Here is a 27,053-nt window from a genome sequence, read left to right as displayed (position 1 = left end):
TTTATAGAGGAAAGGGGGGAGTTGGAAGGGCTTTTTATAAACAGAAAATCCAATGCAGTAAACTGGGACTTTGAAGGGTGGTGGCTTTTCAAGTTATGAGGCTCTCATAACTTTCAAGTTATTAGGTCTGGGCTGTTGTCAGGCAATGAGAAAATCTTTCCTCCCACTGGAGGAGTAAAGTAGGCTCCTTCCTATTGGGTCTGCAAAGGGTTGCAAGGAGTGGTATGTCTGAGTTCCTCCTTCTAGCCTCTCAACTCCATTTTATTTTTATTTTATTTATTTATTTGACAGGAAGAGAGAGAGCAAGCGCACAGAGAGCAGCAGAGGGAGAAGCAGACTCCCTGCTGAGCAGGGAGCCTGTTGCAGGGCTCCATCCCAGGACCCTGGGATCATGACCCAAGCCAAAGGCAGGCCCTCAACCGACTGAGGCATCCAGGCGTCCCTCAACTCCATTTTAAGATTTTTATTTATTTGTGGGGGGGGTAGAGAAAGAGCTCGCGAGAGCGCACAGGCAGGGGGAGCAGCAGGCAGAGGGAGAAGCAGGCTCCCCACTGGGCAAGGAGCCCGATGCCCAGACTCCATCCCAGGACCCTGGGATCATGACCTGAGCTGAAGGCAGACGCTTAACTCACCGAGCCACCCAGGCGTCTCGCTCAATTCCATTGTAAATGAAGTTTTATTTGGTTTCACAACCTAATGCAACCTAAAGCCTGGTCACAGCTTTCTCAAGTACAAGCAGTCACACAAGTCATGGTCACAGTCAGGAGTACTCTCAGCCACCATCAAAAAGCATATGCCTGCACCTGCACACATGCTTACAGGCCAGGAGAGTTGCCTAAGGGATCAGAGCCTCCAGCACCCACCAAGCAGGGTCATAAACATCCCCAGAGACACTGAGCCCAGTCTTTAAGCTGTAGCAATCACAAGAACTGACATTCACTGAGCACCTACCTACTTCTCCCCAAGTCCCGTGCTAAGCATTTTAAGTAGACTAACTCATTTAATCCTAACGTGACGTTATGAGGAAACAGGCACACACTGAGAGGACAAGCACTTTGCCCAAGTCCGCACAGCCAGAGAACAGAGAAGCTTAAGTCGCACCCAGGCTGTCTAGCCATAGAGGTAAAGCCCTTTGGCTCCTACTGTGTGTTGACAGTAACCAGCCCTGCACGCAACCTGAATCTGCTCGGGGGAACCAGCCTCGCAAATAAAGCAGATACGATTCTTGCTTCGAGAGCTACTGAATGCCTAAAACGTACAGGCGCTGGGATGCAGAGGGCACAGGCAAGGCTCGTCTCTCTCACTCAGTCCTGATGTCTGTCTGAGGGCGGCTGCTTCTAAGGATGGGGCCCAAATTTCAGGAGGAAGCTCTACCTGACCGTTTCCGCACAGGACCCTTTTACCCCTGGAGGCCAACGGGAATCGAGACCTGCCTGAGCCTGGGGTGGGGCGAGACAAGGCGAGGCGGAGGTAGAGCCAGGTGGAGGAGGGGCCTGCACCCGGCCAAGGCTTTGGCTTGACGGGCCCGGGCAGGACCTCGGCGGAGCTGAATCCGGGAGGACCTAAGCGGTGCCCAGGAGCCAGAGACTCGACCTGCATTGGGCGGGGCACGTTGCGGAGGAGCTGTAGCCTGCGCTTCGCTACAGCGGCGATGCTCATGGCGGCGGGCGTGGCTCGCCGACGGCGGGGGGGCAGAGGCGGAGCCAGGGCAGAGACCGGGTCTGCGTCGGCTCAGTGCTATGACACCCTGAACCGGGGGCGGAGCCTAAGCGGTGACGCGCGGAGGCGGGGTGGAGTCTGGCGGCCTAGGGAAAGTCTGGACCAGGTCGGGCGCTGCGGGCCGCGACGGCTGCAGTGCGTCCGCCGCACCGCTAGGGGCCAGCGTGGGCGGCCGGAAGAGTCCAAACCACAGAGTGAGAGAAACCGGCCAGCGCGGAGCGAGGACGCGGAGCATCCCGGATCTTGGCTTCAACATGTCAGTACCTCCCCCTTCCCACGAGAAGCGTGTTCATCCTCGCTATCTCCCGTCGGCCCCACGCGTGCGGTCCTCAAGTGGCTACGCCACGCCCTCCCTGCGTCTGTCATTCCCTCCCAGAGCATGCCGAGCCACACCCACCCAGAGTCAAGCTTCCGAAGCACCCCCCCCCCCAAAAACACTCCACGGTCTGTCACCCACTGGGAGGGAGGGGGAAACTGAGTCACAAGAGAGCCTTGCCGCCTCTCGCTGAGGGACACAGGAGCTCCGCCCTCGGTGAGTGGGGACGGCAGTGAAAGGGTTAAACCCGCGGGGAAGTCTGGGGCTCCAAGCCTGGGGGCGGACCCTGGGGCTTCCTCCCTCTAGGTCCAGGGCTGCGGCTGCTGAGGAGGTGGCTGATGCAGGTGAGGGGCTTATAGCCCTCTGAGTGGGATATAGTAGGGGGGGGGCTCCTACCTGTGCATGACCAGTGTGGAATTGGCCTCCAGCTCAGGGGACCTTCTTGGGGAGGTGGGGAAGGGGAGCCAGGACGTCCTCTCTGGAGCAGGTGAGTAGAAACGTGCGGCCCAGGGGATCCCCCACCGCCAGAAATCCCCCAGCATAGACCCTCACCGCAGCAGGGCCTGGGGTAGGATGGGCAAACAATGGGATTTAGACGTAGGAGGTCTGAGCCCCCAACCTGGTGGCCGTTGGACACCCTTGTGGATTTAGGAAGGAAGCTGTGGTTCTTATCTAGGGTGACTATGAAACTCTGGCTGGTGGGGAACCAAGCCTGCCAGAGCCACACTGCTGTGGGACTGTGAGCCAGGCCCCTTGCCAGTGTTGTTGGGGCCCCATCTGAGGGGATACTTGGGTCTGTGCCCAAGCAAAGTGTCCTGAGCTGCACAGTGTTGGGGAGGGGGCCTTTGGCTCTGTGCTGCAGGCAGGGAAGGCAGTTCAGGGAGGCGAAATCCAATCCTAATGGGTGGGTGAGTGGTGCCCCAGGATTGGCAGGCATGGCCCAAGTGGTCAAAAAAGCTGGGACCTAGAATGTAGGGAAAAGGAAGGGACAGGAATGCTCCTGGAGGCAGCTGTGTTCCCTCCAAAGGGAATCTTGAGTGGGTTTAAGTAGGGGCTCATGGTGTCTAGTTTGCATGTTCTGTCTGACGGCTAGCCAGCCATGATGGCAAGCCTAAATCCACTGTCCTTGGGAGGACAAAGTTAGCCACAGCAGGCTGGCACCAGGACTCTTGGGTTCTGCCCCAGACTTTAGCCTTCGGCCTCCCTCCAATGTGGGGCAGGACACTCTGGACCTATTTCCTCTGCTGTCCACCTGAGTCAGGCATAGGGAATGGTCTCCAGGTCACCTGTGCCATCAGGTGAGTATGAGGACAAGGTATAGCTTACGAGTTCCGGGATGTATGGCTCCTCTAGCACTCTGTCAGCCCCTCCCTGCCCCAACCTTGTCCTCCTCTTGGTACAGCCTAACATGGCTGTTGTCCATAGGAGGAGCACCCTTGTGGTCTGAGGAGATCCCACTGTTTGGAGACTGTGCTCTCAATCCCTAGCCTGCCACTGAGCCATCTGCAACCGAGCAGGAGATGACCTGGGCTCCCAGCCTGACCCAGCCGAGCCTAGATCCTCCGTGTAGGGGAGAGCTCACTCTGAGCCCTGGCCCACCAAAGCTGACCCCTACCCTAGACCCTACATGCCAGATAGAGCTGATCTTGAGTACCAGCCCAGCCGAGCTGACTCTGGATCCTGCATGCCAGCCAGAGTTGACCCTGAGATCCAACCTGGCCACGTTGACCCTGGATCCTGCACACCAGCCAGAGCTGACCCTGAGCCCCAGGCTAGCTGAGCTGACCCCGGGTTCTGCATGCCATCTGGAGATGATCCTCAGTCCTGGCTCAACTGAGCTGACCCTGGATCCCGCACACCAGCCAGAGGAGACCCCAGCCCCCAACCTGGCTGAACTGACCCTGGAGCCTGTGCACTGCCGACCTGAGCTCCTGGATGCCTGTGCCGACCTCATCAATGAGCAGTGGCCCCGAAGCCGTGCCTCCCGCCTGCACTCCTTGGGCCAGTCCTCAGACGCCTTCCCCCTCTGCCTGATGCTGCTGAGCCCCCAACCCACACCCGAGGCCGCCCCCATTGTGGTGGGTCATGCCCGCTTGTCACGGGTGCTGGACCGGCCCCAGAGCCTCCTGGTGGAGACAGTGGTGGTGGCCCGGGCTCTGAGGGGCCGCGGCTTTGGCCGCCGTCTTATGGAGGGCCTGGAGGTTTTTGCTCAGGCCCGGGGCTTCCGCCGGCTACACCTCACCACCCATGACCAGCTGCAGTTCTATGCCCACCTGGGCTACCAGCTGGGTGAGCCTGTGCAGGGCCTGGTCTTCACCAGCCAACGGCTGCCTGCCACCCTGCTCAAGGCCTTTCCCAGAGCCCCCTCTCCCCGGCCACCATGCAAGGGTTCTAGTCTAACTGCCCAAACTGCCCCAAGAGCCTCCAAGGGGCCATCATTGCCACCACCCCCTCCCTTGCCTGAGCCCTTGACCACCTCACCCCCACCTCCTGCAGGGCCCCCTCCACAAAGCCTGCAGGAGATGCAGTACCAAGACCTGAGAGGATGCCCCATATTCTGGATGGAAAAGCACATCTGAGGGCTACCCAGGGCAAGGCACTGTCCTTCAGGGTCGATGGACTGCTTAGGAAAGTACCAGCCTCAGCCCATTGGCCATACTTCAGTCCCCAGACCCTGGGAGCAGCTTTAGCCTGGCCCTGTTTCCGGAGTACCAGTGGGGCTGGGAGATTGCTCCATAGCTGTGGCTCAGAGCTGTCAGTGTGGCTGAATAAAGGCTTCTGTTGGGTGTGGCTGTGACAGTTTTATTTGTTGACCCACCCTCACCTCCCAGCCTTATCTTAGATCCTCTCTCTCTAAGATCTTCTGGATCCACCTTGGCCCTGGGGCCATGGATGAAGGGACACCTAACCTTTGCCCATCCTACTCTGCCAAGCCCAGGTGACAAGGGGTCTGTTCCCTTCCACATTCACTCATCACCATTCACTGAGCACCTACTGTGTGTCAGGCCCTAAACTGGGCCCCGGCAATGGGGAACTAGACAGATAGGGCCTCGACCCAAGGGACAGAAGGAGACAGGCACACAGTGGCAGGATCTGTGTTGGGACAGTGGGAGCCCAAGTGTCCTCAGTCCATTTGGAAATCCAGGGGAGGTGATGTCATAGCAGAGACCTGAGTGCTAAGTAGGAATCAAGCTAGGCAAGGGAGAGGATGTTAAGTGTTCCTGGGGCAGGGAACAAGACGGACAGAGGAGGGGACTGGTGAGAACTGTGAGTGGGCAAGGTGTCAGAGGGCACAGTGGTGCCATGACAGAGATGGAGAACATGGGAGGGGAGCTGCCAGGCTGACATATGGTGTGGCTGGTCTGAGAGGCTAGAGGACCACATGAGGACCGTGTCCCCGCCCCCATCCTGTGGGGAGTAGTTGGGGGAGTGTTCCCAGCTTTCCATGCTGTTTGGAAGGTGGCCATGGCCGTGGCCTCTAAGCTCACAGCCTCTCTCTCCTGCAGGTTTCCATTCCTGGGGCATGATCATGCAGCTGAGCCTGGCCCTAGTGCTCGGAGTGGCCCTGCGCCTAGGGTTTGGCCAGCCCTTCCTGGGGGTTCCTGAATGCCCCTTCTCTGTGCTGTGGAACATACCCTCAGCACACTGTAAGACTCGCTTTGGCGTCCACCTGCCACTAGAGGCCTTGGGCATCACAGCTAACCGTGGCCAGCGTTTCCATGGCCAGAACATCACCATCTTCTACAAAAACCAACTCGGCCTCTACCCCTACCTTGGGCCCAGGGGCACAGCTTACAACGGGGGCATCCCCCAGGTTGTCCCTCTTGACCACCACCTGGCACGGGCTGCCTACCAGATCCACCGCAGCCTAGGACGTGGCTTCGCTGGCCTGGCAGTGCTAGACTGGGAGGAATGGTGTCCACTCTGGGCTGGGAACTGGGGCCGCCGCCGAATCTATCAGGCAGCCTCATGGGCTTGGGCACAGCGGGTGTTCCCCGACCTGAGCCCCCAGGAGCAGCTCCACAAGGCCCATGCTGGCTTTGAACAGGCAGCCCGGGCCCTGATGGAGGACACGCTGCGGCTGGGCCAGGCACTGCAACCCCATGGGCTCTGGGGCTTCTACCATTTCCCAGCCTGTGGCAATGGCTGGCATGGTATGGCTTCCAATTACACGGGCCACTGCCACCCAGCCGCTCTCGCCCGCAACACCCAACTTCACTGGCTCTGGGCTGCCTCCAGCGCCCTCTTCCCTAGCATCTACCTCCCACCCAGGCTGCCACCTATCTACCACCAGGCGTTTGTCCGATACCGCCTGGAGGAGGCCTTCCGTGTGGCCTCTGTTGGGCACCCACATCCCCTGCCTGTCCTGGCCTATACCCGCCTCACACACCGGAGCTCTGGGAGGTTCCTGTCTCAGGTGAGTGAAAGTTGAGCTCTAGGGGTCTGAGTGGGGAGGCATGGCCCTGTCCTACGAAGGTCTGAAGAGAAGATCTTGCCCTGGGGGGAATTTGACGGGGAGACCCTGATCTAGCTCTTAGTGGGGAGGTCCTATCCTGGAGCCTCTGAAAAGGAAGTATGGCTCTGCCTTGGAATATCTTGAGGGGAAAGGCAAGGCCTAGCCTTTGGAGCCCTGGTCTGAGGGGAGACATCCTCTGAGTAGAGGACCTGAGAAGCCCCTCAGAGGCTCAGTGCCAAGGAATCTCATTCTAGATGTGGAATCAGATCATGGCGATGAGCCAGAAAAGTTTCTCGAAGGTGGAAGCAGGCCCTGTTGGATCTGGGCAGCTCAGCCCTTGCTTAACAGTTCTTTGCCTCCAGGATGACCTTGTGCAGACCATTGGTGTGAGCGCAGCACTTGGGGCAGCCGGCGTGGTGCTCTGGGGGGACCTGAGCTTCTCCAGCTCTGAGGTGATCATTGCCCCTCCAACCTGCCAGGCAGCCCATGCTGGAGTCCCAGGGTTGGGGGGAGGACCATGTCAGAGCCATGGAGCAGGAGAATTGATACATCCTTTCCCTCTTCTCAGGAGGAGTGCTGGCATCTCCATGACTACCTAGTGGGCACCCTGGGCCCCTATGTAATCAACGTGACCAGGGCAGCCATAGCCTGCAGTCACCAGCGGTGCCATGGCCATGGGCGCTGTGCCTGGCAAGGTGGAGGACAGCTGGAAGCCTTTCTGCACCTGCAGTCAGATGGCAGCCCTGGAGCCTGGGAGTCCTTTAGCTGCCATTGTTACCTGGGCTGGGCTGGCCCTACCTGCCAGGAGCCCAGGCCTGATCGCAGGCCTGAAAAAGCAGCATAAAGCCAGAAGTTACCTGCCCCTGAGTCTCTTGTCCCTGCTACCGTTTTTCCAGTCCTGGAGGGAGGATTCTGTCCCACTCTTGCTCTATTCAGTTTAGAGTCAATCCTCCCATACATATCCCCCACTTCCCATGAGACCCCTGGGAAGTGGAAGGGGCCAGAAAAAAAGGTTTATATCACTTTACATTATTATTATTATTATTATTATTTTGCTTACAGCATTTTAAAACCAAAAGTCCTCTGAGATCACTTCGTCCCTTCTGATAAGGAAGCAGCCCTAGGGAGAGTCAGCGTTCCAGATGGTTAGGGTTGCCAGCCCAGAGCTCTGTTCCAACTCCTCAACAGGTCCATGGAGAGGTCACAGGAGACCCGCCCAGGGACAGGTGGGCTCCAGGATCTTGGCTAAGGTCTGTAGGTGCTAAGCTGTTGTCTGTCCTCTGCTTCATCATAAAGTCACTTTGTCTTTCACTGCTTAAGGTTTGACTGTTCACCCAGTTCTACCAAGCCCCACTCTCTTCTGTCGCGAATGTCCAGCCTCAAGTGCCAAGAAATGCCTATCCTTCCCGCCGTGGTAGGCTGCTCCAAGGCGGCAGCTTCAAGAGTTAACAACTGTGCCTGGATGCACCTGGGCACGGGAGGTGGGGGGAGGGTGTACGCAGGGCATTGTGGGTGCATAGTTCAGCTAGAGCGTCGTGGGCTTTTGTGTCTCGGGAGTAGACTACAATTCCCGAGGTGCCTTGCGCCCAGCCGGCCGGCGGTCATCTGCGCGCACAGCCCCCTGGGACTAGTAGTTTCGGCCGCGTGGATGTGGGCCTGAACCCAATGGCCAAGAACTCGCCTTCCCGGCCACCCGTTTAGCAGGGCGGGGCGCCCCGACCCGTTTGGCAGGGCGGGGCGCCTCGCGAAGATGGTGTCGCGTGTGGCGTGTGGCTCCCGTCGTCTGCCCAAGTCTCAGCTTAGCCCACCGGCCGGCGTCTTGCCGGTCTGGAGCCCTCGCCCGCCGGGTCCCTGACCCCGCGCCCTCCGCGCGCCCGCGCTACTGATTCCCGGCATGCCCCGCGCCCGTAAGGGCAGCGCGCCCCGCAAGGGCGGCCAGCGCCGCGGAGCGGGTAAGTGGGGAGGAGCTAATGAACAGCGAGCGGGGGTCCTGCGTGGCTTTCCCGTCGGTGTCCCGGAGGGTCTTGGGTGGAAACTCCTGCCTAGACCAACCTGGTGCTGCGTTCCGCAACTCCCCAGCGGCCAGCACGTGCCCCAGGAGGCAGCGGCCACGTGGGTGTCCAACTTGAGCGCACTGCTTGCGGCTCAGGAGCTCGCGTTGCCGGACCTAAACCGGTGGGCGCCTCCCCGCCTTAGTTTCCCCCATTGCCGCACCACCCCAGTTGCCTCCTGTGGTGGACAAACCGCTGGACAGAGCAGGAAGCCTGACCCCTCGCCACTCTCTGGTGCTTTCCTGGACTGGGCTAGGAAATTGCTGGGAGGCCTAGCCTGCGGGGGTGGGGGGTACCGAGGGGGGCGGCGATGGGGAAGTTGCAGGATTCCAGCTTTGGTGGGCCTGGCACGAGAGGGTTGGGTAGTACCCTGGAGCCTGAGGCAGCCGTGAGACTTATCAGCTTCGAACAGGAGTGTGTCTTGGTGCAGTAAACACATATGTTTACTTTGCAGGAATGGGGTTCCTGCTAGGCATGGCTCAGACCTGGCCGCAACCCTAATAGGACTTGGGTGTGGGGATATCTTAAGAGGGTAGCGATATTCCAGAAGGACTGGTGCTGGGGGACAAGTTCATTAAATGGTGTCAACCCCAGACTTAGGAACCAAGGAATCCTGGAGGGGCTTCTGGGTGAATCCTGAGGTGAAAAAGAGAGCACCGTGCAGAGGGAAAAACTTGTGCAAAGGCCTGGCATCTGGAGGGAGCAAATGAGGGAGGCTGGGCTGCTTTGGCTGGTTAGGGTAGTAAGTGAGGAGGTGAGCAGAGGCCTGCATGCGTGCTGGACTTTTCCAGCAGGCACATGGAGTATTTAGTTCCTGAGAAGTAGGACCAGCCTGGTGACCAGAACCCATCTGGGGCTCTGCTACAGCACCTGCCCTTGCCAAAGTCAGCCCCTGGCCCTGAGCAGAACCCACACACAGGAGTGTACATTTTGCTGACCCTGACATTCTCCTGTGTTTACCTATCTTCAAGGACTCATGCGGTCAGGGGCCACTCCACTTTCTGCATTTCCCAGGTTCAGAAGAGTACTTTGTGTCCATTCACCCAGGGCTGAAGGCTTGGTATGGTCGAAGGGGAGCACACAAGAGTTTGCTTGAAGCCTGGGGCAGCCACCCACAGTCCACTAGGAGCTGGGCTTCTGCCCCAGGGCAGATAGGTGATGTTGGTCCACAGAAGAACCATAACTAGTTGTTTGTTTAGTTATTGTCTTCACTCGCTATACCAAAAGAGCCCTTTAGCATCTGTGTTTTGCGGATGAAGAAATTGATGGGGTAAAGGCTAGGCATTTGACTTGGTTACACCCTTTTTAAGATATGGAGCTGGAATTTGTACCCTGTATCTATCTGTATATATTCTATATGAACAGGTCCTATAATTAAGCCCCTGACCTTTGCCCTGTCCATTTTTAGGCATAATCTGGGCTAGTGGCTGAGCTCCCCTAGGATTTGCCTGGAAATGCCCCCACTCCAGGCTCAGCCGCAGGCCTAGGTGGGGCCTGTGCAGCCCCTTCTGCCTCTACCAGGCTCTTAGTCTCCTCCTTAAAACAGGCTTTAGCCTCAGGGAGGCTGTAAGCCTGCCAGGTTTTCCTAGGCTGGGCCTCGTGCCTGATGTTCTCCAGCTGATGGACCTCATTCCCTTTCTCCTCCTTCCTGGCTCAGTGTCCCCTGCATCAGCCCTGGTGCTTCCCACCTCAGTCTCTGTTTTCTCATCTCTGAGAGGGGCAGGATTCTATTCTTGTGGGGTCATGAGGTCGGGTGAGGTACCCCCCAGCCATCACTCATCAGTGGAGGCAGGCCAGGTGCGGCCACAAATGTGTTTGACCCTCCCCAGGTGCCCGGAGCAGTACCCAAGCTGACTCAGGTTCGAGCGAGGATGAGGCCATCAGTGAGGCCCGCAGCACCACCAGTGAATGCCCCAGTCTTCTTAGCACCGCGGCAGAGGACAGCCTCGGTGAGAGCGGTGGGAGTTTGGCAGGGACTCTGTGGGGATTCCCTGGGGTAGGGTGAGACGCAGGGCTGACCAGCTGGCCTTGCAGGGGGGGATGCCGTGGATGAGCAGGGCCAGCAGGAAGACCTTGAGGAGAAGTTGAAGGAGCATGTGGACTGCCTCACAGATAAGAGGTACCCCTGACCGCCAGCCAACCCCCACACCCGTGTCCCTGCTCAGCCCATGCCAAGTGTGACCCAGTAGGGCTGGCCCACAAGGTCCCCTCTCTTCATCCCCCCCAGTGCCAAGACCCGGCAGGGTGCTCTTGAGAGCCTTCGCCTGGCCCTGGCATCCCGCCTACTCCCCGACTTCTTGCTGGAGCGCCGCCTCACCCTGGCTGATGCCTTGGAAAAGTGCCTCAAGAAAGGTTGGGCCCTGGGGGCTCATGGGAGACCTGAACTGGCTGGGTATTGACCCTTGCTGTATGGGCTGACCGGAAAGCATTCCTGCAGGGAAGGGCGAGGAACAGGCGCTGGCCGCTGCCGTGCTAGGCCTGCTCTGTGTGCAGCTGGGCCCTGGACCCAAGGGTGAGGAGCTCTTTCACAGCCTGCAGCCCTTCCTGGTCTCTGTGCTCAGTGATGGCACAGCTAGCCCTGCTGCCCGGCTCCACGTGAGTGTTTCAGGCTTTGTGACACCCTTCCCTCCCCTAGTCCCAAAGCAGAGAGGTGGGTTCCACCTGCCTTCAGGCTCCCCTACTCTGAGGGTGAGCCCTATGGCCGGGAACCCAGGCTCACTATCTGACCGTGGCATGGCTTTGCCCCCCTTCCCACAGTGCGCTTCTGCTCTTGGCTTGGGGTGCTATGTGGCTGCTGCCGATGTCCAGGTAAGTGGCCTCTGGGCACAGGTAATAGAGCACGTAGGCCCTAGCTCTGTCCCTGAGCCATTCCCACTGGCTCCCTGTGTCCGTAGGACCTGGTGTCTTGCCTCAGCTGCTTGGAAAGCGTTTTCAGCCGGTCCTGTGGAATGGGTGGCTCCACAGCCCCCGTGGTCCCCGCCAGCCTGCATGGCCTGCTCTGCGCTGCCCTGCAGGCCTGGGCGTTGCTCCTCACCGTCTGCCCCAGCACCCACATCAGCCACATCCTGGACAGGTAAGAGCCACTGCTAGCTGCGAGTGGGAGGGGAAAGGCGACAAGGCCCCCAGCCCACACGTAGCTCAGCCTGCCCCTTCCCCAGGCAGCTGCCCCGGCTGCCCCAGCTCTTGTCCAGCGAGAGCGTGAACCTGCGAATCGCGGCCGGCGAGACCATCGCACTGCTCTTTGAGCTTGCCCGGGACCTTGAGGTGTGAGGGGGGGGGACGGGAAGGGAGGGGGCCTCCTGACACCAGCTGTCCACACTAGGCTGGATGCAGGGGATACCGCAGAAGATAGGGCAGCCTTGGGTCATGACGGTGGGGAGGTAGCCCTAACAACAGACTCAGACGCTGGGTGCTGCGGTGGGGGCTCTGAGCAGGGGTGTCTGGCCCAGGTCAGGGCCAGGAAGGGATTCAGGGGGCCAGGCAGAGGAGGAAACCACTTCTGTGAGAGGAAGGGTTTGGGCAACCCCGGGTTGAGAGCCTGTAGAGCCCGGGCTTCAGCTCACACACCCTGCGTTGCTGCCACTGCAGGAGGATTTTCTGTACGAGGACATGGAGGCCCTCTGCGGCGCCCTGCGGACCCTGGCCACCGACAGCAACAAGTACCGTGCCAAGGCTGACCGCCGGCGTCAGCGCTCTACCTTCCGCGCCGTGTTGCACTTCGTTGAGGTACGTGTGAGAACGTGTGTCCTGGTGAGAGTGCTCCCTGGACACAGCCGCCAAGCCTGGTCTGTGGGCCCCTCTACGCTGCAGGGCGGTGAGTGTGAGGAAGAATCCATCCGCTTCGGCCTCGAGGTGCTCTATGTGGACAGCTGGGCTCGGCGCCGTGTCTATGCCGCCTTCAAGGACGTGCTGGGATCAGGCATGCACCACCACCTCCAGGTGGGAAGATGGATGGGGAGGGGGTACCCAGCCAGCTTGGCTCTTTAGGACCAGCCTGAGCTCGCTGCCCATTTGTCCCCCAGAACAATGAGCTACTCCGTGACATCTTTGGCCTGGGCCCGGTGCTGGTGCTGGATGCCACTGCCCTGAAGGCCTGCAAGATATCACGTTTTGAGAAGGTTTGCACCCTCGGGCACCTTTCTCTCCCCCATTCCCCCCACCCCACCCCACCCCCCGTTCCCATGGCCTCGAGGCCCGGAGCTCTGCAGGGGCTGGAGGAAAGGGCCCAGGCCTCCCCCTTCCCCGGCTCACCAGAGCCTCACGCCTCCCCGCCCCGTTCCAGCACTTGTACAACGCTGCAGCCTTCAGAGCGCGGACCAAGGCGCGCAGCCGCGTGCGGGACAAGCGGGCAGACATCCTCTGAGGCGAGGCCGGCTGAGGAGGAGACTGTCCACACGCGTGCCTGTGTTTTTAACAGAAGACACTGCAACAACTGGTCCCTGCCAAGAATTGTCGCTTTATTTTTTTAATGACATAACCAAAAACAGACATGGGGGTGGGGGCTGGAGGCCAAGGCGCTCGGGATCCTGGCCCCTTACCCCCGCACACAGCGCTGTGGCCTCTCCCTGCCCTGTCTCAGGCCCGGCCAGATGTGTGCTTGTCCCAGAGCTGCGGGGCACACGGTAGGAGGGCTGTCCCCCTCTCTCCTTTCTCGGGCCCTGCTCCTCTGGGATGACGTGCTTCCTTGAGGGGAATGGCATCTGCACAAGTGGCGCCAGAACAGGTGGGGACGTGAGGCTACTTGGAATGGGTCTGTATGCTGATTTTTAAAGATTATTAGAGAAAATTAAACTGAATGCTCAGCATTCTGCAGCCCTTAACTCTGGGTGTTTCTGCCTGCCCTCCCATCCACCACTCCCTGGTTCTCCCTGCATCTCCGTCTTACCTTTGCCCTCCCAGACCATCTCCTCAGGTGGCCCTCCTCCCCACACTCAGAGCTCTGCCTGTCTTTGTGCCGAGGCTGGACCCCCGCTGGGAGGCCTGGCAGAGTTTGGGCAACTGGGGTGGGGCCAGCTATTTCTAGACTCTGGACCTGCTGTCTGGGGGAAGCCAAAGACTGCTGACAGGCCACAGAAGGAGCCAGGAGGCCGGTGTCGCTTGCTCTGACCTTGGGCCACCCAAAGCAGGGCCTTGGCACCAGAAAACCTGGCCGGGCCTGGCCTGAAGACAGGAGAGGCAGGTAGCTGTGGGGTCAGGTCAGACTCTTGTACAAAAACCTCACCAAGGAAGTCGTGTGGAGCAGTGGGTAAGGAGAAACCTGCTTTGGCCACTTTATTCCCACCCCCCCACACATACACTCAAGCCCCAGGTCCAAGTGGTGTCTCAGCTGGGTGCTTGGGCCTCACTGGAGTTGAGCCTCCGCAGCTGGCTGAGGCTGGCAAGCCGGAGTCTGAGTAGCGTCTCCTCCTGGGTGCGCAGTGTGTGTGCCAGCATGCGGAGGGATTCACTCTGCAGCACTGTGGACAGGCAGGCGGGAATGGGGGGTTATCAGACCACGTGCCACCCCACAGCTCCCGACCCTTTGCTGCCACAGCCTCGGCAGCTGCTCCCTCCCACTGTGCAGAAGGGCCTTCGGGTCCCAGCTGCTCGCCCTCAGTTCCCACTTGGTTCCCCTACGGTGCGTCAGTACCGCTCAGGTAGACGGCCAGGATGGCGAGGGCCAGGCAGGTGAGCACCAGCAGTGCCAGCAGCAACAGGAAGCCCGCCCTGCCTTGCACGGGCCCGCAGCCAGCCTGGGCACACAGTGACGGGGGCAGGATGCCCAGTAGCTCGTCCCATGGCTGCACCTCCTCGGCCAGGTAGGGGCGCAGTGAACCTGTGGGGTAAACAGGACATCAGGAGGGTAGGGGTTGTACCTGCCTTCCTCCCCTCTCCCAGCACGTCAGTCCCGCTGCCCTGCCCCCGTCACCTCCGCTGTGCAGGTCGCTGATGGACTCCACCCGGTGCAGGTGCACCTCCTGTACGTGGTTGGGGGCCAGTGGCACCCTGCTCCTGGGGCTCAGTGTCAGTGCCACGGTGTCTGCTGGGACAGTGCAGGGCTGATTCAGCCAGCAGGTCACCCCCCTGCCTTCTTCAGGTGGCTTCCAGCAGCAGCAGGGGCTCAGAGAAGATGGGAAAGGACAAAGGGACGTTGGCTCCAAATGCCCTAAAACCCAACTCAGGAATGACCCTTGGTTTAGAGCCAGGATGACCTCAGAAACCCGTGGGCCTGTTACCACCCGCAGTAGCAGACGGTGCATTTGACTTGCTCACTACGTTTCCTCCCAAGCACCGCAAGGACTTTCAGGCATTCCTCTGCCTGCTCCTGCCTAGGGAGTTTACCAGCCTGGGAGGACTAAACCCACGGTGCGTGAAATACATCCCTGCCTCTTCTGCTACCAGTTTTCCCTGCAGACCCTGCGAGTTAGCCATCAGGCCAGACCCAGTGTCTGGCACCTTCGAATCCCCAGCAGAAGCAGCCCCTTCCTGGCTGGGTGCTGCTTGTCCCTTGCGGCCTTAGCTCTGCTTGAAGGGACTCAGCGAGATCTGTGATTCAGCTGTGCCTCTGTGAACCCTGCTGTTCTCACTCAACATAGTAACAGGAGACCTGCCTTTGTTAACAAGCTGTTCTACGTGCTTCTGAGGCTTCCCTTGGAGGCTGCCTGGGCATTTAGGTTGTTTCCAGTTCCCTTCAGAAGTGAATAACCCCTAGGGAAGGACATGCATCAGTGAGTATGAAGGTTTTTCCCAATTTCTTAATCATTACTAAGGACAGATTCCTGGAAGCAAAATCACTGGCTTAAAGAGCAGGGGCTTTTTCTCAGCCATCATCAAACTGTCCTCCAGAATGATTGTCCATAGCCCCCAAAGGGGCACATCACCACCATTAGGCCTTTTCATTCGGAAAAAAATTATATACGTACATACATATGTGTACGTATACGTTTGCCAAACTGGGAGATGAGGAAAGGCCTTTGACCTCTTCAGTTGGGTTTCTTTGCCTGGAGTACCTTCTATGCATTCCCATCCTCTGCCCACTTAGTCACTGGGGTCTCTCTACTTTTCTTGTGATTTTTTAAATTTTTAGACCCATCAAAAGTATTCTGTGATTTCTAAAAATTACACTTTACTACTTTTACTTTTTTTTTTTTTTTTTTTTGGCCCCTTAAACCTCCAGATACCCATCTGCATGCTAGATAACAAAAGAGAGGGAGCATTGAGGGAGTGCCTCCTGTTAGGGGCAAGGGTGATTGGATTGAGAATCTCGGTCAGGCTGTGACTCCCGGCTGAGCACAGAGCTGACACAGGGCCCAGTCTCACCGCCCGCCCGGAGATCATGACCTGAGCAGAAATCCAGAGTTGGCCGCTTAAAGCACTGAGCCATCCGGGGACCCCTTCCCCTTTCTAAGTTGAACTCGAATTCTGTTCATTCCCAGGAAGAGCATGGTAAACATCGTTGTTAGAACCCCAACAGGAGGCAAACATCCCCCACCACTACTGGGGGCTGGGCGCCCCCCATCCAGTTGAAATGGTGAAAATGTGATAAGGGAGCTGACCCACTGGGCCAAGCTGGAGCGTGGAGCAGCTGGGCGTCCCTGTTCTGGGCCCTCTGAACCTCTGCACTTGCGTGCAGTGGGGCAGGTAGGTGAGTGGACCCAAAGTCTTCACTAGCTATCAGTCGAGCCAGGCCAGGGGATCCCAACCAGCTAATGGTTGGGTCCATTTAGCCCAAGTTGGAGGAGGCCAGAGTTCTGTCCACTCCCAGTCTCTGGGCCACATGCCCTAATGCTTCCTGGAACCACTGCCTGCCCAGATCCCAGCTTCCTCCCTGAATGAAGAGCCCAACTGGCCCAGCGTCTGTCCTGCCCACACCCACTTGGGCACAGCCTGTAGTTGACTAGGTAGCTCCCCCCAATCTCCCCCCGCCGCCCTTAGAAGAAGAGACAGGTAAGGCCTGTCTCCTGGGGTTCCAGACGTGGTAAGCCCTTTCCCCCATGCACGGTGGTGTGTGTGGGGCAGGGGCCCTTTACTCAAGCTGCAACATGGTGATTGATGACTAGTCAAGGAAGTGAGGTCAGTGGGATGGGGCAGGGTTGCTCCATGATTCACAGGGTCACAGGACTGGGGCCTTGCCCTCCCTCATAATCCCCTCCTACCTTCTTGGGTCTCCTCAGGCATGGCAGGTGGTGGGCAGTTGAGCTGATAGTAACACCCGGTAGCAGGACAGGATGAAGGCAGCAGTGGCTCCTCGGGGCCGGGGGGAAGGCTAGCCACCTCCCAGCCTGGCCTAAAATAGGCCTGAGCTCAGCCCACTGGGCTATATTTAGAGGGGGCAGCTCTCAGCCATGGGAATGGGTGGAGTGACCCACATGGGCCAGCCCAGACTATCTAGCTGGTGAAGGAGCCCAGACAAGAGCACACCTCCACTAATGGAAGTGCCCAGGGTCTTCCCTGGGGAATCCTGGCACCCCCATATATGCACAGGCCTTGATGTCTTTATCCAGACAGGCTGCCTCATGCTCACCTCCAGCAATGCCCCACATGGCAGCTGAGACCTTAAGGAGCCCTGTGCCTCTCCACCCCCACAGACCCCTACTAAAAGCTGGGTCATCTCTACTCCAAGCAAATGGACAAGCACCTACCCCTGTATGACCAGCTGGCCCCAGGGATTCGGGTGACAGATGACTGGAACCCAGGCCACAAGGGCTCTGACACACCTATACACACAGGCACTCATGTTGGTCAGTGTGCAAACTTAGATTGAAGATTGGGATTTCTATTAATAAGTTTACAAGCTTGGGTGAGGGAATGCCTCCTCTGGCCTCCATTTTCTCATCTGTAAAACAGGAATGACAATGATTCCTGGCACGGGGCACGTGAGAATGGAAATACAGCCACATGTCAGAAGCACTTAGCACAATACAGTTTTGATCCTTCCTCCTCTCCCCACAAGGGTATACAAGTCACACGATTTCTGAGGTACCACTTACCCTTGAAGGGAGGAAGTGGCCGAGCTTAGGGCCCACCCTCTGCTATTGGACACCTGAGGCCCCCCTCGCAACTGGGACAAAGCAAGACAATGGGCTCTGCCTCCTTAAAACATCCCAAATCCATCGCTTCACTGTATCACTGGCCTCCTTGATGTTCCTCACACACAGCAACCTTGTTTCCGTCTCAGGGCCTTTGCACTGGCTGCTCCTGCCTAGACTGTTCTGCCCCCAGATACTCCCATGGCTGGCCCCCTGTCGTTTAGCTCAATGATGCTTTCTCACGTGATTTTACACATCACCAAATTTCATTTTCTTCGTACCATACAGCCAAGAAATCCTATTATTCAGAATACACTGTGTATGTCGGTAGAACCCCCGAAGGCCCCACAGAATCCACTCAGTCACATGGAAACCATCTTTAATCCTCACCACAGCATCCCTAGCAGAAACCGAGGTCTTGAGACCACGAGGAAGTCGCCCAAGGCCGCACGGCAAGACCCAGCACCAGTGGCTGTGTGCTGGGGCCATTCCAGCTTCAGCTGATAAAGTGTTTATTGCATTAGTACAGTCAGCCTGCCCCACCCCCACCCGCTCAGCCTGTTCACAGCTTTCTGCTTATTGCCCAGGGAGGAGGTCCTTCCCCTGGGGTGGGCACTCCGGGCACCTCCTCCGCCCAGGTCGTTGCTCTGGAGCCCTGCTTCTCTGCCTCCTCACGACCAGCAGGACCCTGTGCCTGTGCCTGGCCTGGGCCGCCCCTCCCAGGGCTACATTCAAGGGTTATCCTTTGTTAATAAATAAGCCGGCGAGGCAGCCCCTCGGCCAGGGCCTGTCGGTCGGTCGGTGTCTCCATCGGCCAGGGACCAGTGTGCCGGCCCCCTAGCCATGCATCCCCCCGGGTCTGTCCTCCCGCTCCTGCCTGGAGTCGGCTTCCCCGCACCCAGCGCTGCCGGCCGCATCACCAGTGCGCGGCGCTGCGCGGCCCCCGCTCAGCGCGCGGCTCGGGGGCGTGCCTTCGGCGGTTTCGGCCCTTCCTCCGCGACTCGGGAGACGGTGGGCGCGACTCCGGCTGCAGACGACACATTCGCAGGGAGCTGGCGCCACCGCCGCCCGGCTCCACCAGCTGCAGGAAGTCCCGGTACCACAGTTTGGGGCCGGGAAGGGCGACGGGCGCAGTCTCCTCGGTCCGGGCCAGCCTTTCGGCCTGCGCGGCACTCAGCACGTGTAGCGTCAGACGACGCAGCGGCTGCGAAAAGCCCTGCTCCACAGCTGCGCACAGGTACACGCCTGAGTCCCCGCGCCGCAGCCCGCGCAGCAGCAGCCCCCGCGTCATGCGCTCCGCGCGCTCCTCCGCAGCCACCTGCAGGCCGGGCCAGCGGGACGCGTGGGCGTCAGGGTCGGGAACAGGGAAACTCGGCTCCAGACCGGGCCGGGAGAGGCCGAGGATCCACGGCGGCCGAGCGCGAGCAGGACAGGGGCGCCCGCAGGTGCACATTTGAAGGCTGGGTGCACCCGGACCGGTGGTCTAAAAATGGATCCCCGTACGGGGCGGGTTCACCTGGATGTGGGGGGCGGGGCGGGGGCCGGGGCTCCTCTCGGATGGGGGAGGGGGTGTCTGGAGTCTAGTTAGACGGAATGAGCCTCACCAGGATGTAGCGTGCAGACAAGGGCCCAAAAGGGACTTAGGGGCCTGGCTGGGCGGAGTCTCACCAGGCCGGGCCGGACCTGGTCTAGAGGTGGGACCCGGCCGAGGGCCTCATTGGCTAGAGCGGGGCTTCTCCTAGACGTAGGGGGCGGGAAAAGGGCCTGTTTAGCAGCCGAGCGGCAGGAGGCTCACCTGGCTGCGGGCCGCCTCCCCTGCGCGCTGGAAGGTCCATTCCACGCGTGCCTGCAGCGAGCGGGGCTCACACTCCAGGAAGGCGCTGCCGCCCTCCACACCGAACACCTTCCGTTCCAGCAGTGTGGGGTGGGACGAGTCTGGGGAGGGCAAGGGATTGTCAGATTCACGCAGGGCAGGATGGGGCGTCTTCAAAGGCCTAGAAGTGGGGGGCAGCTGGGGCACTCACCCCCGGAGCACAGCGTACTGGGGTCGCCGTTCTTCACGTCTTGCCGCCGAAACCGCCTGGGGGAGGGGGGACACATAGTATTTCCATGAGCCCTTCTTCCCTTAGCCAGGTGTGGCAAAGGACGCCGGGTGGCCCGCCCCTGACCCCTACCCACCTTTTAGCGCTGGGCTGGAAGCGCGTGCACGCGGCCCCGTCCCAGGCGCAGTAAGGGTCACGCGCCAGGCAGCATTCGGCGCAGGCCCGGCCGTGGGCAGCACAGCGGTGCAAGGGGATCTGGGCCACCGCACTCCGTGAGGCTACATACAGCTGGTGCTAGGGGGCACGAGGGGCTCCGGGCTGACCGAAGGCAGCCCCGTGCCCGCCTCCCATGGGTCAGAGATCCCTTACCCCACTTGACAGATGGGAACACTGAGGTCTCAGGTCACGCAGTCTAGCGAAGGCAGAACCTATACTCAAACCCGGGGCTTTGAACTACCAAGGGAGGTGTGGTGGTGGGGGCACCCGGGGAACGCACTGGGTCCCTTTTACCCCCAAGACTTCTGGTCACTTACTCTCTTAGAAGAGATCTGCATGCTGGTGATAGCAGCTGAGTCCTGAGAAGGAGGAGGAGTTCTGGGATGAGGGATCAGTGGGATGGGGTTATTCCAGGCAGGGGTGGGGGGGAGAGCCTAGGCCTCACCTCAAACACGTGCAGCTCCTCCAAGAGCAGCCCCTCCCCATTAGGCCGGCTGCCCTTGGGGACCGAGATCACCTTCAGCACCGTGCCAACATCTGCAAGGATGAGGAGTGAGTGACTCCTTGTGTTCCCTGATAGCTGGGGCTAGGGGCCTCCTCACTTCTGAGGCCTTTGCCCTCAGCATGGCTGGGTCGCTGAAGAATGTGGGCTGGGGCAATAGGAGCAGCATCCAGAAGGAGATGGGGACATAACGCAGGCAAAGATGTGGAGGTGAGATCGGACAGGGGCAGCTTCCAGGAACAGGCTAGAGTCTAGACTGGGTTTAACGGGTGGTCATGGCAGGACGCTGACCTGTGCCAATGAAGAGGACGTCATAGTGTCCATCAGCAGCTGCCACATGGTCTGCAGTGATCTGGGTGAAGGTGTACCCGGCACCCACTTGCAGGAAGAGAGGGCGCCCACCCACGGGCAGGACCGAATTGTACATGAGGGGGTGGTTCCGGGCAAATTGAATGACGTCATCAGGAAAGTCCTTGGTAGAACTGAAGGTGCCAAAGGTCTTGCTGGGGCACTGGGCGATGGGGAGGAGGCGCGACAGGGATGTGGGTGTGAGGGTCTGGTGGGCCCACAAGAGACCTCTAGGGACTGGGAGTGTGTGGGGGTGCTAACGGACAGAGCCTTGCCCTGGGAATCTGCAGAGAGAAGACCCAGCCTTGCCCGTGGGAGGGGGAAATGTGGCCTTCCTTCTAGAAGCCCTGTGTGATGAAGGTGATGTTTATCCACCCATAACAAGAGGAAGAAAGCACGTTCACCAAGAAAATCCCAGGCCAAGTACTCCACCCCTGAGACTTTAAGTGGGTCGCGGTGGGAATCCTGGGGCTACGCACCATGCCTGGCCGGGGGTAGGGGACACGGCCCTGATAAGACACCCACTGGTGCAGGGGCCCTTCCTTGTGTGCAAAGGGCCCCAGGAAGGCACGACGCACATCGTTCATGCTGTACACGCACACTGCAGAGCCTTGGAAGATGGTGCTGTAGGCGAAGCGGTGAGCAGAGTGAGGGCCCCGCAGAGCCAGGCCGGCCCCTCCCGCTACCTCCCGCCCCTCACCTGGATGTGGAGAAGACGGCATAGAGCAGCGGGCTCCAGCGGTCCCTCAAGGACAGCAGGAACACATCCTCTGTGGGGAAGGGGCCTAGTTGGGGGAGGGCACACAGCCCTCCGGGCGGCCCGGCTCCTGGGTCTGGGCCCCTGCCCTCCCTCTCCCCAACTCCATCCTCCACGCCTGGCACTCACGGAGCTGGTCGAAGTGCGTGTCACCCTCGACACCGGGCACGGAGCACACCAGACGCGCCTTCAGGAACGTGGTCCACTTGTTGACCAGGCTGCGCTGGCCACCCACGTCATTCTGTGGGGTCAATCAGAGGGCATGAGGGGGAGGCCCAGACAGGCCAAAGGGCAGGGGCCTGGTCACCGGATATGGCCCAGGGACTCCTCACCCGACAGATCTGGCCAACACGGGACACAGACAGGCGTCCCAGCGCCGGTGCAGCCTCCACGGCCGACTCACGGAAGAAGAAGTAGATCTTGTCATCGTCGGGATTCTCGCTCTCCGGGATCCAAAAGACCTTGACGAACTTGGGCTCTAGCAGCAGGAGGTGTGGAGTCAGCAAGGTCCTAGCCCTGCACTCATGAGACCCACACTCTCTCCTTCCTCTGGTGCCCCTGGAAGACTGCGGGGCAGCATCCGAGCACCCAGTCTCTAGGACCAAGTTCATTGGGATGGCCCTGCAAGCGGACAGGATCCGCAGGATCAGGGCCTGTGAGTCAAGAAGCAGCCACAAGAGGGCAGCAGAGACCGAGACTTCCTGGACAGCAAGCCTCTCCCCTCACCCCTGACAGCTCCCCAGGCCGGTGGGCCAAGAGAGGAGGGAGATGGGGATCAGTTGTACATTCACTCACGAATCTTCCTCTGGAGCAGGAAGCAGATGCCCCCATTCCTGCTGTGAACACTCTGCTCGGTTCCCTCACTCTTAGAACAAATGACTTGGCCCCTGACAGTGCAGACCCCTTATCCTTTTCTCCTCTCGTGGGTCTGTTCCTTGGTTTGTGCCTGCCCCGGATTCTTTGCTCTAGTTGTTCTTTCCCTCCATCCTGCTGTGCTTTGGGAATCAGCTCCCCCCGCACCGCCCCCCATCAGCGGAGTGGCTTCCTTTCTCGCTCTGCCACCTGGGCTCCTGTTCCCTTTCTGTCTGTGTACGCACCAGTCTCGTGGCCATTGGAACCGATCTTACGATACATTTGTGCTGAGTTCTGTGAACTCAAAGAGGGCGCGGGCCACAGGCCTGGTCGGCCCCGCAACCCCAGTGCCTGGCACAGGGCTAGACGCACGGTAGGTACACGGGGAGCCCCGGCTGCTCCCAGTGCTCACCTCCATTATGGGCCTTACTCGGCACCTACCCTGTCGGTGATGAGGGCCCCCTCCCAAAAGCCCCACCAGCCTTTCACCATTGAGCCAGCGGGAGTCGTGTGGTTCTGTTCGGAGACTTGGACGCTGGCCCAGGCTGCGGAAGATGGTGAAGTCCCGGCCCATGAGGTCTGCAGCCACCCCCGAGTATAGTTCTTCTCCTGCAGATAGGGGGAGGGCTGCTCAGCCAATCTGAAGGCTCTTGGTGGGGAGTGGGGGGTGGGGGGTGCTTGGAGAGCTCTGGGAGCTCCTTGAGAGTCAGTGAGGCCATGGCGATCCCTGAGGGTCTCAGAAAGGTCTAGAGTCTCTGAGGGGCCCTAGCCTTCAGACTCACCCACCAGCACGGAGGCAGCCCGATGCCTCGGGTCATAAGGACTCTTGCCCTTGCCGTCCTCTAGCCTTCGAAGGTCCAGCCGGAGGATGGGCTCCTGGAAGGCAGGGGGCAGTTGTCACTTCCAGGCCCTTCTTCACCCCCCAGCCTCCCTCTCTGTGCAGATCTGGCCTTACCTCCAGCCGGTGGCCCACCTCCACAAATGCACAGGTCGGGTGGAAGGCCCCTGTGCCGCAGGCCAGCAGGTGCGTGCGGTTGTAGGCGTGTAGCAACTTCACGAAGTTCATGCACTCAGTCTAGTGGGCGGGCAGGGGCAGGGACAATGAGGCCTCCCCCAGGGAGGCAGCCTTAAGGGGTCCCAGCTCACCAGTGGCACCTCACCCCCTCCTCTCTTCTGCATCAGTCCAGGCAAGCACCAACATGGGCTGAGGCGACCTGCGTGCCCTTGGTGACCAGCCCAGCCCACCTCTCACCAGAAGGGGTGCGTGGAAAAGCATAGGCCTGTATTGTCCCCTATGACTCAGAGGCCCCCAAGAAGAATCCCAGGAGCCTCCACCCTGAGTCACTACGTCCAAACTTCAGCCACCTCGACCCCCTGGCCCCATCCCGGCCGGAACAGGCAGGCCTCTGTCTTAGCGCTGCTGTCTGTCTGTAAAGTGAGGGGCTGGCCTCCCCACTCCCACCCCGGGCAGCCAGCACTCACACCAATGTCCTTCCCCGCCCAGTTGCACTCCTCTCGCCATTCCACGGGGGCCGGCCAGGCCAGCTGCAAGGAGGTGGGGGAAGGGGACACAGGTCAGGGCCTTCGCACGGTCTCTGTGCAGAGGGTATCCGCTCAGGGGGCCCGTCCCCCTGGGTCTCTCTAAGCAGTCTGGAGTGGGGTCCTGGGGCTCTTTCCCTGGGAAGCGCCGAGGCTGGGAGTCCCTGGCACCTTCTTGGCCCGCTTGCTGATGTTGTCCAGGCTGAGGGAGGCCACGTGGTTCTCGGCGCCCACAAACAGGCGTCCTCTTTCCTCATCCACCAGCAAAGCGTCGTAACAGCAGGTCCTCTCCAGCCTGAAGCTCCTGAGACCGTGCCGGGCCTGGAGCTCTGCAGGGTAGGGACGCCACTGAAGATCGGCCATCGATGCTGGAAGCTTCCCCCAGACCCTGTCTGTCTCTCTCACATGTCATGGTTGTACACGTGCCCTGGCCCCCACACATGTGAGTTTACACGTGTGTGAGTTTACACTCGTGAAGAAAGGCCCACCCATGTGTGAAGCTTCCACAGTGGGCAGTGCAGCACCCCCCAAGGGGAAAGCAGGTTGAACTCCTCGGGCATGCTTGGACAAGCAGTGTCTGTAGGCAAGCGCACTGGGAGACCAGGGTGCTGGGGGAGGCTGAGCATGTCAGGAAAGCCAGAACCCCAACCCCAAAATCAGGCTGAGGGTTCTCTGCCACTCTGCCCCCAGCCAGTGCTCACTGCCTAGGGACCAGTGACCGCCCTCCTGTGCAGGGGGTGTGGGAAGGGGGCTCCAGTGGCCCCCACACCTCAGCTTCCCTGAGGGTGGGTCGTGGATGGGACACAGGCAGGATCTGTTGCCATGGGAACGGAAGGGGTCTTCCTGGGAAAGCAAGAGGAGAATGTGCACGGGAAGTTTGGGAGCTGAGGCCAGGACAGGGTTAACTGGAGATGGCCTGAGAGTGCCCCCAAACCTGGGCCCGTGGCACAGGGCAACAGCAAACGCAGTGCCCCCTACCCACACTAGGCCCCTCTCCTGCCCACCCTGAGCCAAGCCCTCCTGCCTGCCAGGTGCACCTACCTTGGAAGGAGAGCCGAAGGCGTGGGGGGCTGGGGCTAGCTTCCCCCAGCACTGCTGCCCAGAGCAGGGCCAGGCCTGGGATCATGGCGGCGGCCCCGGCCCGCCCCATCCTTGTGGCTCAGGGTGCTCAGGGTTCAGCAGGCGCGTGTGGAGGAGCCTTGAGCCGCCCTGGACTCTGCCCCAGGATCTGGAAGAGAAGGAGCTGCAGCAAGGACGAGGGCGGGAGGCTGGGGTGGGGGGGGGAGTCCCCAGGGATCAGATTACAGCCCCTAGGGGAGAGAGGCTGGGGGGTCGCATTCCACTTCCGAGCTCTCCCCTCCCTCAGAGTGTGCCCTGCCTGGCCACAATCACAGACACACCCACGCTGGGCACACCCTCGGGGTCACCCCCACACTGGCAGGCGCCCGCCCCACCACGTCACCCTCCGCAGGAGCCCCCCCCCCCTGTAATCACACTCACAGGCATTAATTCACAAACTCTGTGTGCCTACTTCATGCCAGCCTGGGACACTGGGGGACACAGACAAGGTCCCCATGCAGGAGGGGGCAGAATGCCAACAAGGACTCAGATCAGCGCAGTGATTTCAGAGGGCGCCAAGTGCACTGAGCAAAACAAGCCAGTCCTGGGCGTGAGAGCGCCAGGAGGGGTCAGGCTCTGGAGGTGGCTGAGCACCCAGGGGCCTACAGAGAAACAAAGGCACCTTTGGGGCTGGAGCTGGAGCCAATGGTGTGTGCGCCTGTGAGTGTGCGTTTCTGAGGGTCCCTCTGTGTATCTGCATCGTGTGTGTGTGTGTGTGTGTGTGTGTGTGTGGTGTATGCAGACAGACGTGTCCATGTCTGTGACAGCGTGTATTACACGTGTAGGCACATGGCATGCGCGTTGCATACGTGTGTACATGTGTGTCTACACGAGTGCATGTGTGAATGTGTGCGCACCCACCAGTGTATGCGTCTCTCTGGACACGCAGGTGAGCAAACACAACTGCAGCGACAATCACTGCCTTCAACTCTGAGACGCGCCTGGAAGCCACTCCTCAGAGGAAGAGGTCTGTCCAGGAGCCCCAGGGCCTGCACCCCTGGGGAAGCCGAGCAGCCCCAGCTTCGAGCTTGACCTCTCTCTCCCCACCCGAGCCTGGAAGGGGCTGGTTATGCAGAAATTCTGTGAGCTCCGACTTCAGAACCAAGAGGAATCAAGTCGGGGGAGAGCCAAGGGTCTCAGGCAGCCTCTCACCCCCACTTCAGGTGAGCTGCCCACCCCTCTCTGAGCCTCCGCCACCTCGGCGCCTCTCCCTCCCCTGCCTTCACCCTCAGGTATCCCCATCTTTGAGCCCCTCCACCTCTGCGCCACAGCCCTTCCCCTGGAGCCCTTCCGTGGGGCCAGGCTCTGGTTGCACTGCCCATCGTCCTTCCCGCAGCTGGCTGGGCAGGTGCTGGGCACGGGAGCCCTGGCATGGGGCAAGGTCCTGGGGCGCCCTCAAGCAAGGGGCACAACTGCCAAGGCACGTTCCAGATCGCTCCCCCCAAGCCCCTGCCCAGTTCCGCAGCTCCCAGACCCGTCCCAGGCTAGGACTCCCACCTCCCGCCGTCCCTCCACTGACACTTGCCACTGCCTCTTCTGAGCCTGTGAGGTCTGCGATGCCACAGAACACTGGCTGCCTTCCCACACTCCACCAGAACTCCAGCGGCAGCGCCTCTCCACCCCAGCCCCGGCTCGCCCCGGAGAAGGGGAGAAGCCTGGGGACCACAGAGCACCCTCTGACGGCTCCTTTAAGGAGCAGCCCCCGCCTCCACCAAGCCGGCCGCCGCCCCACGCGCCGTCAACTTTACGGGGCGGATCGGGTGACCAGGCAGGCAGCCCGGGCCAGCGGAGTTGGTGGCCGGGCCAGAGTGGAGCAGGCACAAGGGAGGGGCGACCCCTCCCCGTCAGGCCTCAGGGCAATAGGGCGCACCCAATAGAGGTCCGGTCCAGAAGTAGAGCGGCCAGTCAAGGCGAAGGAGGAAGAAGCCCTAGCCCCCCCCCGGCCCCCCCCAGCCCCTGACGGCTCTGTGAAGCGGGCAGAAGGACCCGCAGGTCCAGGGGGCTGTTCCTCACCTGTCCCTACACAGCTGGAGAGCTGGAGGCGGGTAGTGAGGGCCTCAGCTGGCAGGGGAGGGTTGCCTGGCCGGGGAAGAGGCTCTCAGCTGGAGGTCTGATGCCGCCCACTCCC

General features: G+C 60.2%; 5 protein-coding genes across 11 annotated transcripts; 3 read left to right on the top strand and 2 right to left on the bottom strand.

Annotated features, from left to right (window-relative positions):
• The first annotated feature begins 1,579 nt into the window (after positions 1-1,579).
• NAA80 (N-alpha-acetyltransferase 80, NatH catalytic subunit) lies at positions 1,580-4,644 on the top strand. The gene is made up of 2 exons (XM_034658369.1): positions 1,580-1,975; positions 3,727-4,644. The coding sequence occupies exons 1-2, from the start codon at positions 1,652-1,654 to the stop codon at positions 4,612-4,614; spliced, it is 1,212 nt and encodes a 403-aa protein (XP_034514260.1). The 5' UTR covers positions 1,580-1,651; the 3' UTR covers positions 4,615-4,644.
• Positions 4,645-4,899: 255 nt separating this feature from the next.
• Positions 4,900-7,358, top strand: HYAL3 (hyaluronidase 3). Its single transcript, XM_034658368.1, has 4 exons — positions 4,900-4,973; positions 5,542-6,452; positions 6,854-6,943; positions 7,060-7,358. Exons 1-4 carry the CDS (start codon positions 4,928-4,930, stop codon positions 7,333-7,335), a joined length of 1,323 nt encoding a protein of 440 aa, XP_034514259.1. The 5' UTR covers positions 4,900-4,927; the 3' UTR covers positions 7,336-7,358.
• A 785-nt stretch (positions 7,359-8,143) lies between these two features.
• On the top strand, positions 8,144-13,362 carry IFRD2 (interferon related developmental regulator 2). Of its 3 annotated transcripts, XM_019801044.2 has the most exons (12): positions 8,150-8,443; positions 10,372-10,491; positions 10,577-10,661; positions 10,770-10,894; positions 10,980-11,137; positions 11,300-11,350; positions 11,437-11,615; positions 11,701-11,806; positions 12,131-12,268; positions 12,353-12,481; positions 12,565-12,660; positions 12,825-13,362. In XM_019801044.2, the coding sequence occupies exons 1-12, from the start codon at positions 8,386-8,388 to the stop codon at positions 12,903-12,905; spliced, it is 1,326 nt and encodes a 441-aa protein (XP_019656603.1). In that variant the 5' UTR covers positions 8,150-8,385; the 3' UTR covers positions 12,906-13,362. The 3 variants fall into 3 exon arrangements, with proteins under 3 accessions (XP_034514258.1, XP_019656604.1, XP_019656603.1); XM_034658367.1 differs by lacking the exon at positions 11,300-11,350 and having other exon boundaries at positions 8,144-8,443; XM_019801045.2 differs by lacking the exon at positions 11,701-11,806 and having other exon boundaries at positions 8,144-8,443.
• A 480-nt stretch (positions 13,363-13,842) lies between these two features.
• LSMEM2 (leucine rich single-pass membrane protein 2) lies at positions 13,843-17,591 on the bottom strand. 3 transcript variants are annotated; one of them, XM_034658372.1, is made up of 4 exons: positions 16,678-17,591; positions 14,451-14,564; positions 14,172-14,357; positions 13,843-13,998 (listed from the first exon to the last, which is right to left on the bottom strand). In XM_034658372.1, exons 1-4 carry the CDS (start codon positions 16,697-16,699, stop codon positions 13,865-13,867), a joined length of 456 nt encoding a protein of 151 aa, XP_034514263.1. In that variant the 5' UTR covers positions 16,700-17,591; the 3' UTR covers positions 13,843-13,864. The 3 variants fall into 3 exon arrangements, with proteins under 3 accessions (XP_034514263.1, XP_011224919.3, XP_034514262.1); XM_011226617.3 differs by having other exon boundaries at positions 14,451-14,561; positions 16,678-16,767; XM_034658371.1 differs by lacking the exon at positions 16,678-17,591 and having other exon boundaries at positions 14,451-14,855.
• A 310-nt stretch (positions 17,592-17,901) lies between these two features.
• On the bottom strand, positions 17,902-27,033 carry SEMA3B (semaphorin 3B). Of its 3 annotated transcripts, XM_034658365.1 has the most exons (19): positions 26,445-26,822; positions 25,307-25,527; positions 24,848-25,034; positions 23,978-24,135; positions 23,750-23,812; positions 23,223-23,342; positions 23,050-23,143; positions 22,757-22,876; positions 21,748-21,893; positions 21,545-21,656; positions 21,359-21,428; positions 21,138-21,282; positions 20,602-20,821; positions 20,254-20,345; positions 20,126-20,167; positions 19,729-19,886; positions 19,575-19,630; positions 19,346-19,485; positions 17,902-18,868 (listed from the first exon to the last, which is right to left on the bottom strand). In XM_034658365.1, exons 3-19 carry the CDS (start codon positions 24,954-24,956, stop codon positions 18,467-18,469), a joined length of 2,247 nt encoding a protein of 748 aa, XP_034514256.1. In that variant the 5' UTR covers positions 24,957-25,034; positions 25,307-25,527; positions 26,445-26,822; the 3' UTR covers positions 17,902-18,466. The 3 variants fall into 3 exon arrangements, with proteins under 3 accessions (XP_034514256.1, XP_034514255.1, XP_034514257.1); XM_034658364.1 differs by lacking the exons at positions 25,307-25,527; positions 26,445-26,822 and adding an exon at positions 26,939-27,033; XM_034658366.1 differs by lacking the exon at positions 25,307-25,527.
• Positions 27,034-27,053: the final 20 nt, after the last annotated feature.

Source organism: Ailuropoda melanoleuca, chromosome 4, assembly GCF_002007445.2.
Source record: "Ailuropoda melanoleuca isolate Jingjing chromosome 4, ASM200744v2, whole genome shotgun sequence".
Classification (NCBI taxonomy): Eukaryota; Metazoa; Chordata; class Mammalia; order Carnivora; family Ursidae; genus Ailuropoda; species Ailuropoda melanoleuca.
The sequence above is the reverse complement of the archived record's forward strand: the minus strand, read 5'-3'. Positions and strand labels throughout refer to the sequence as shown.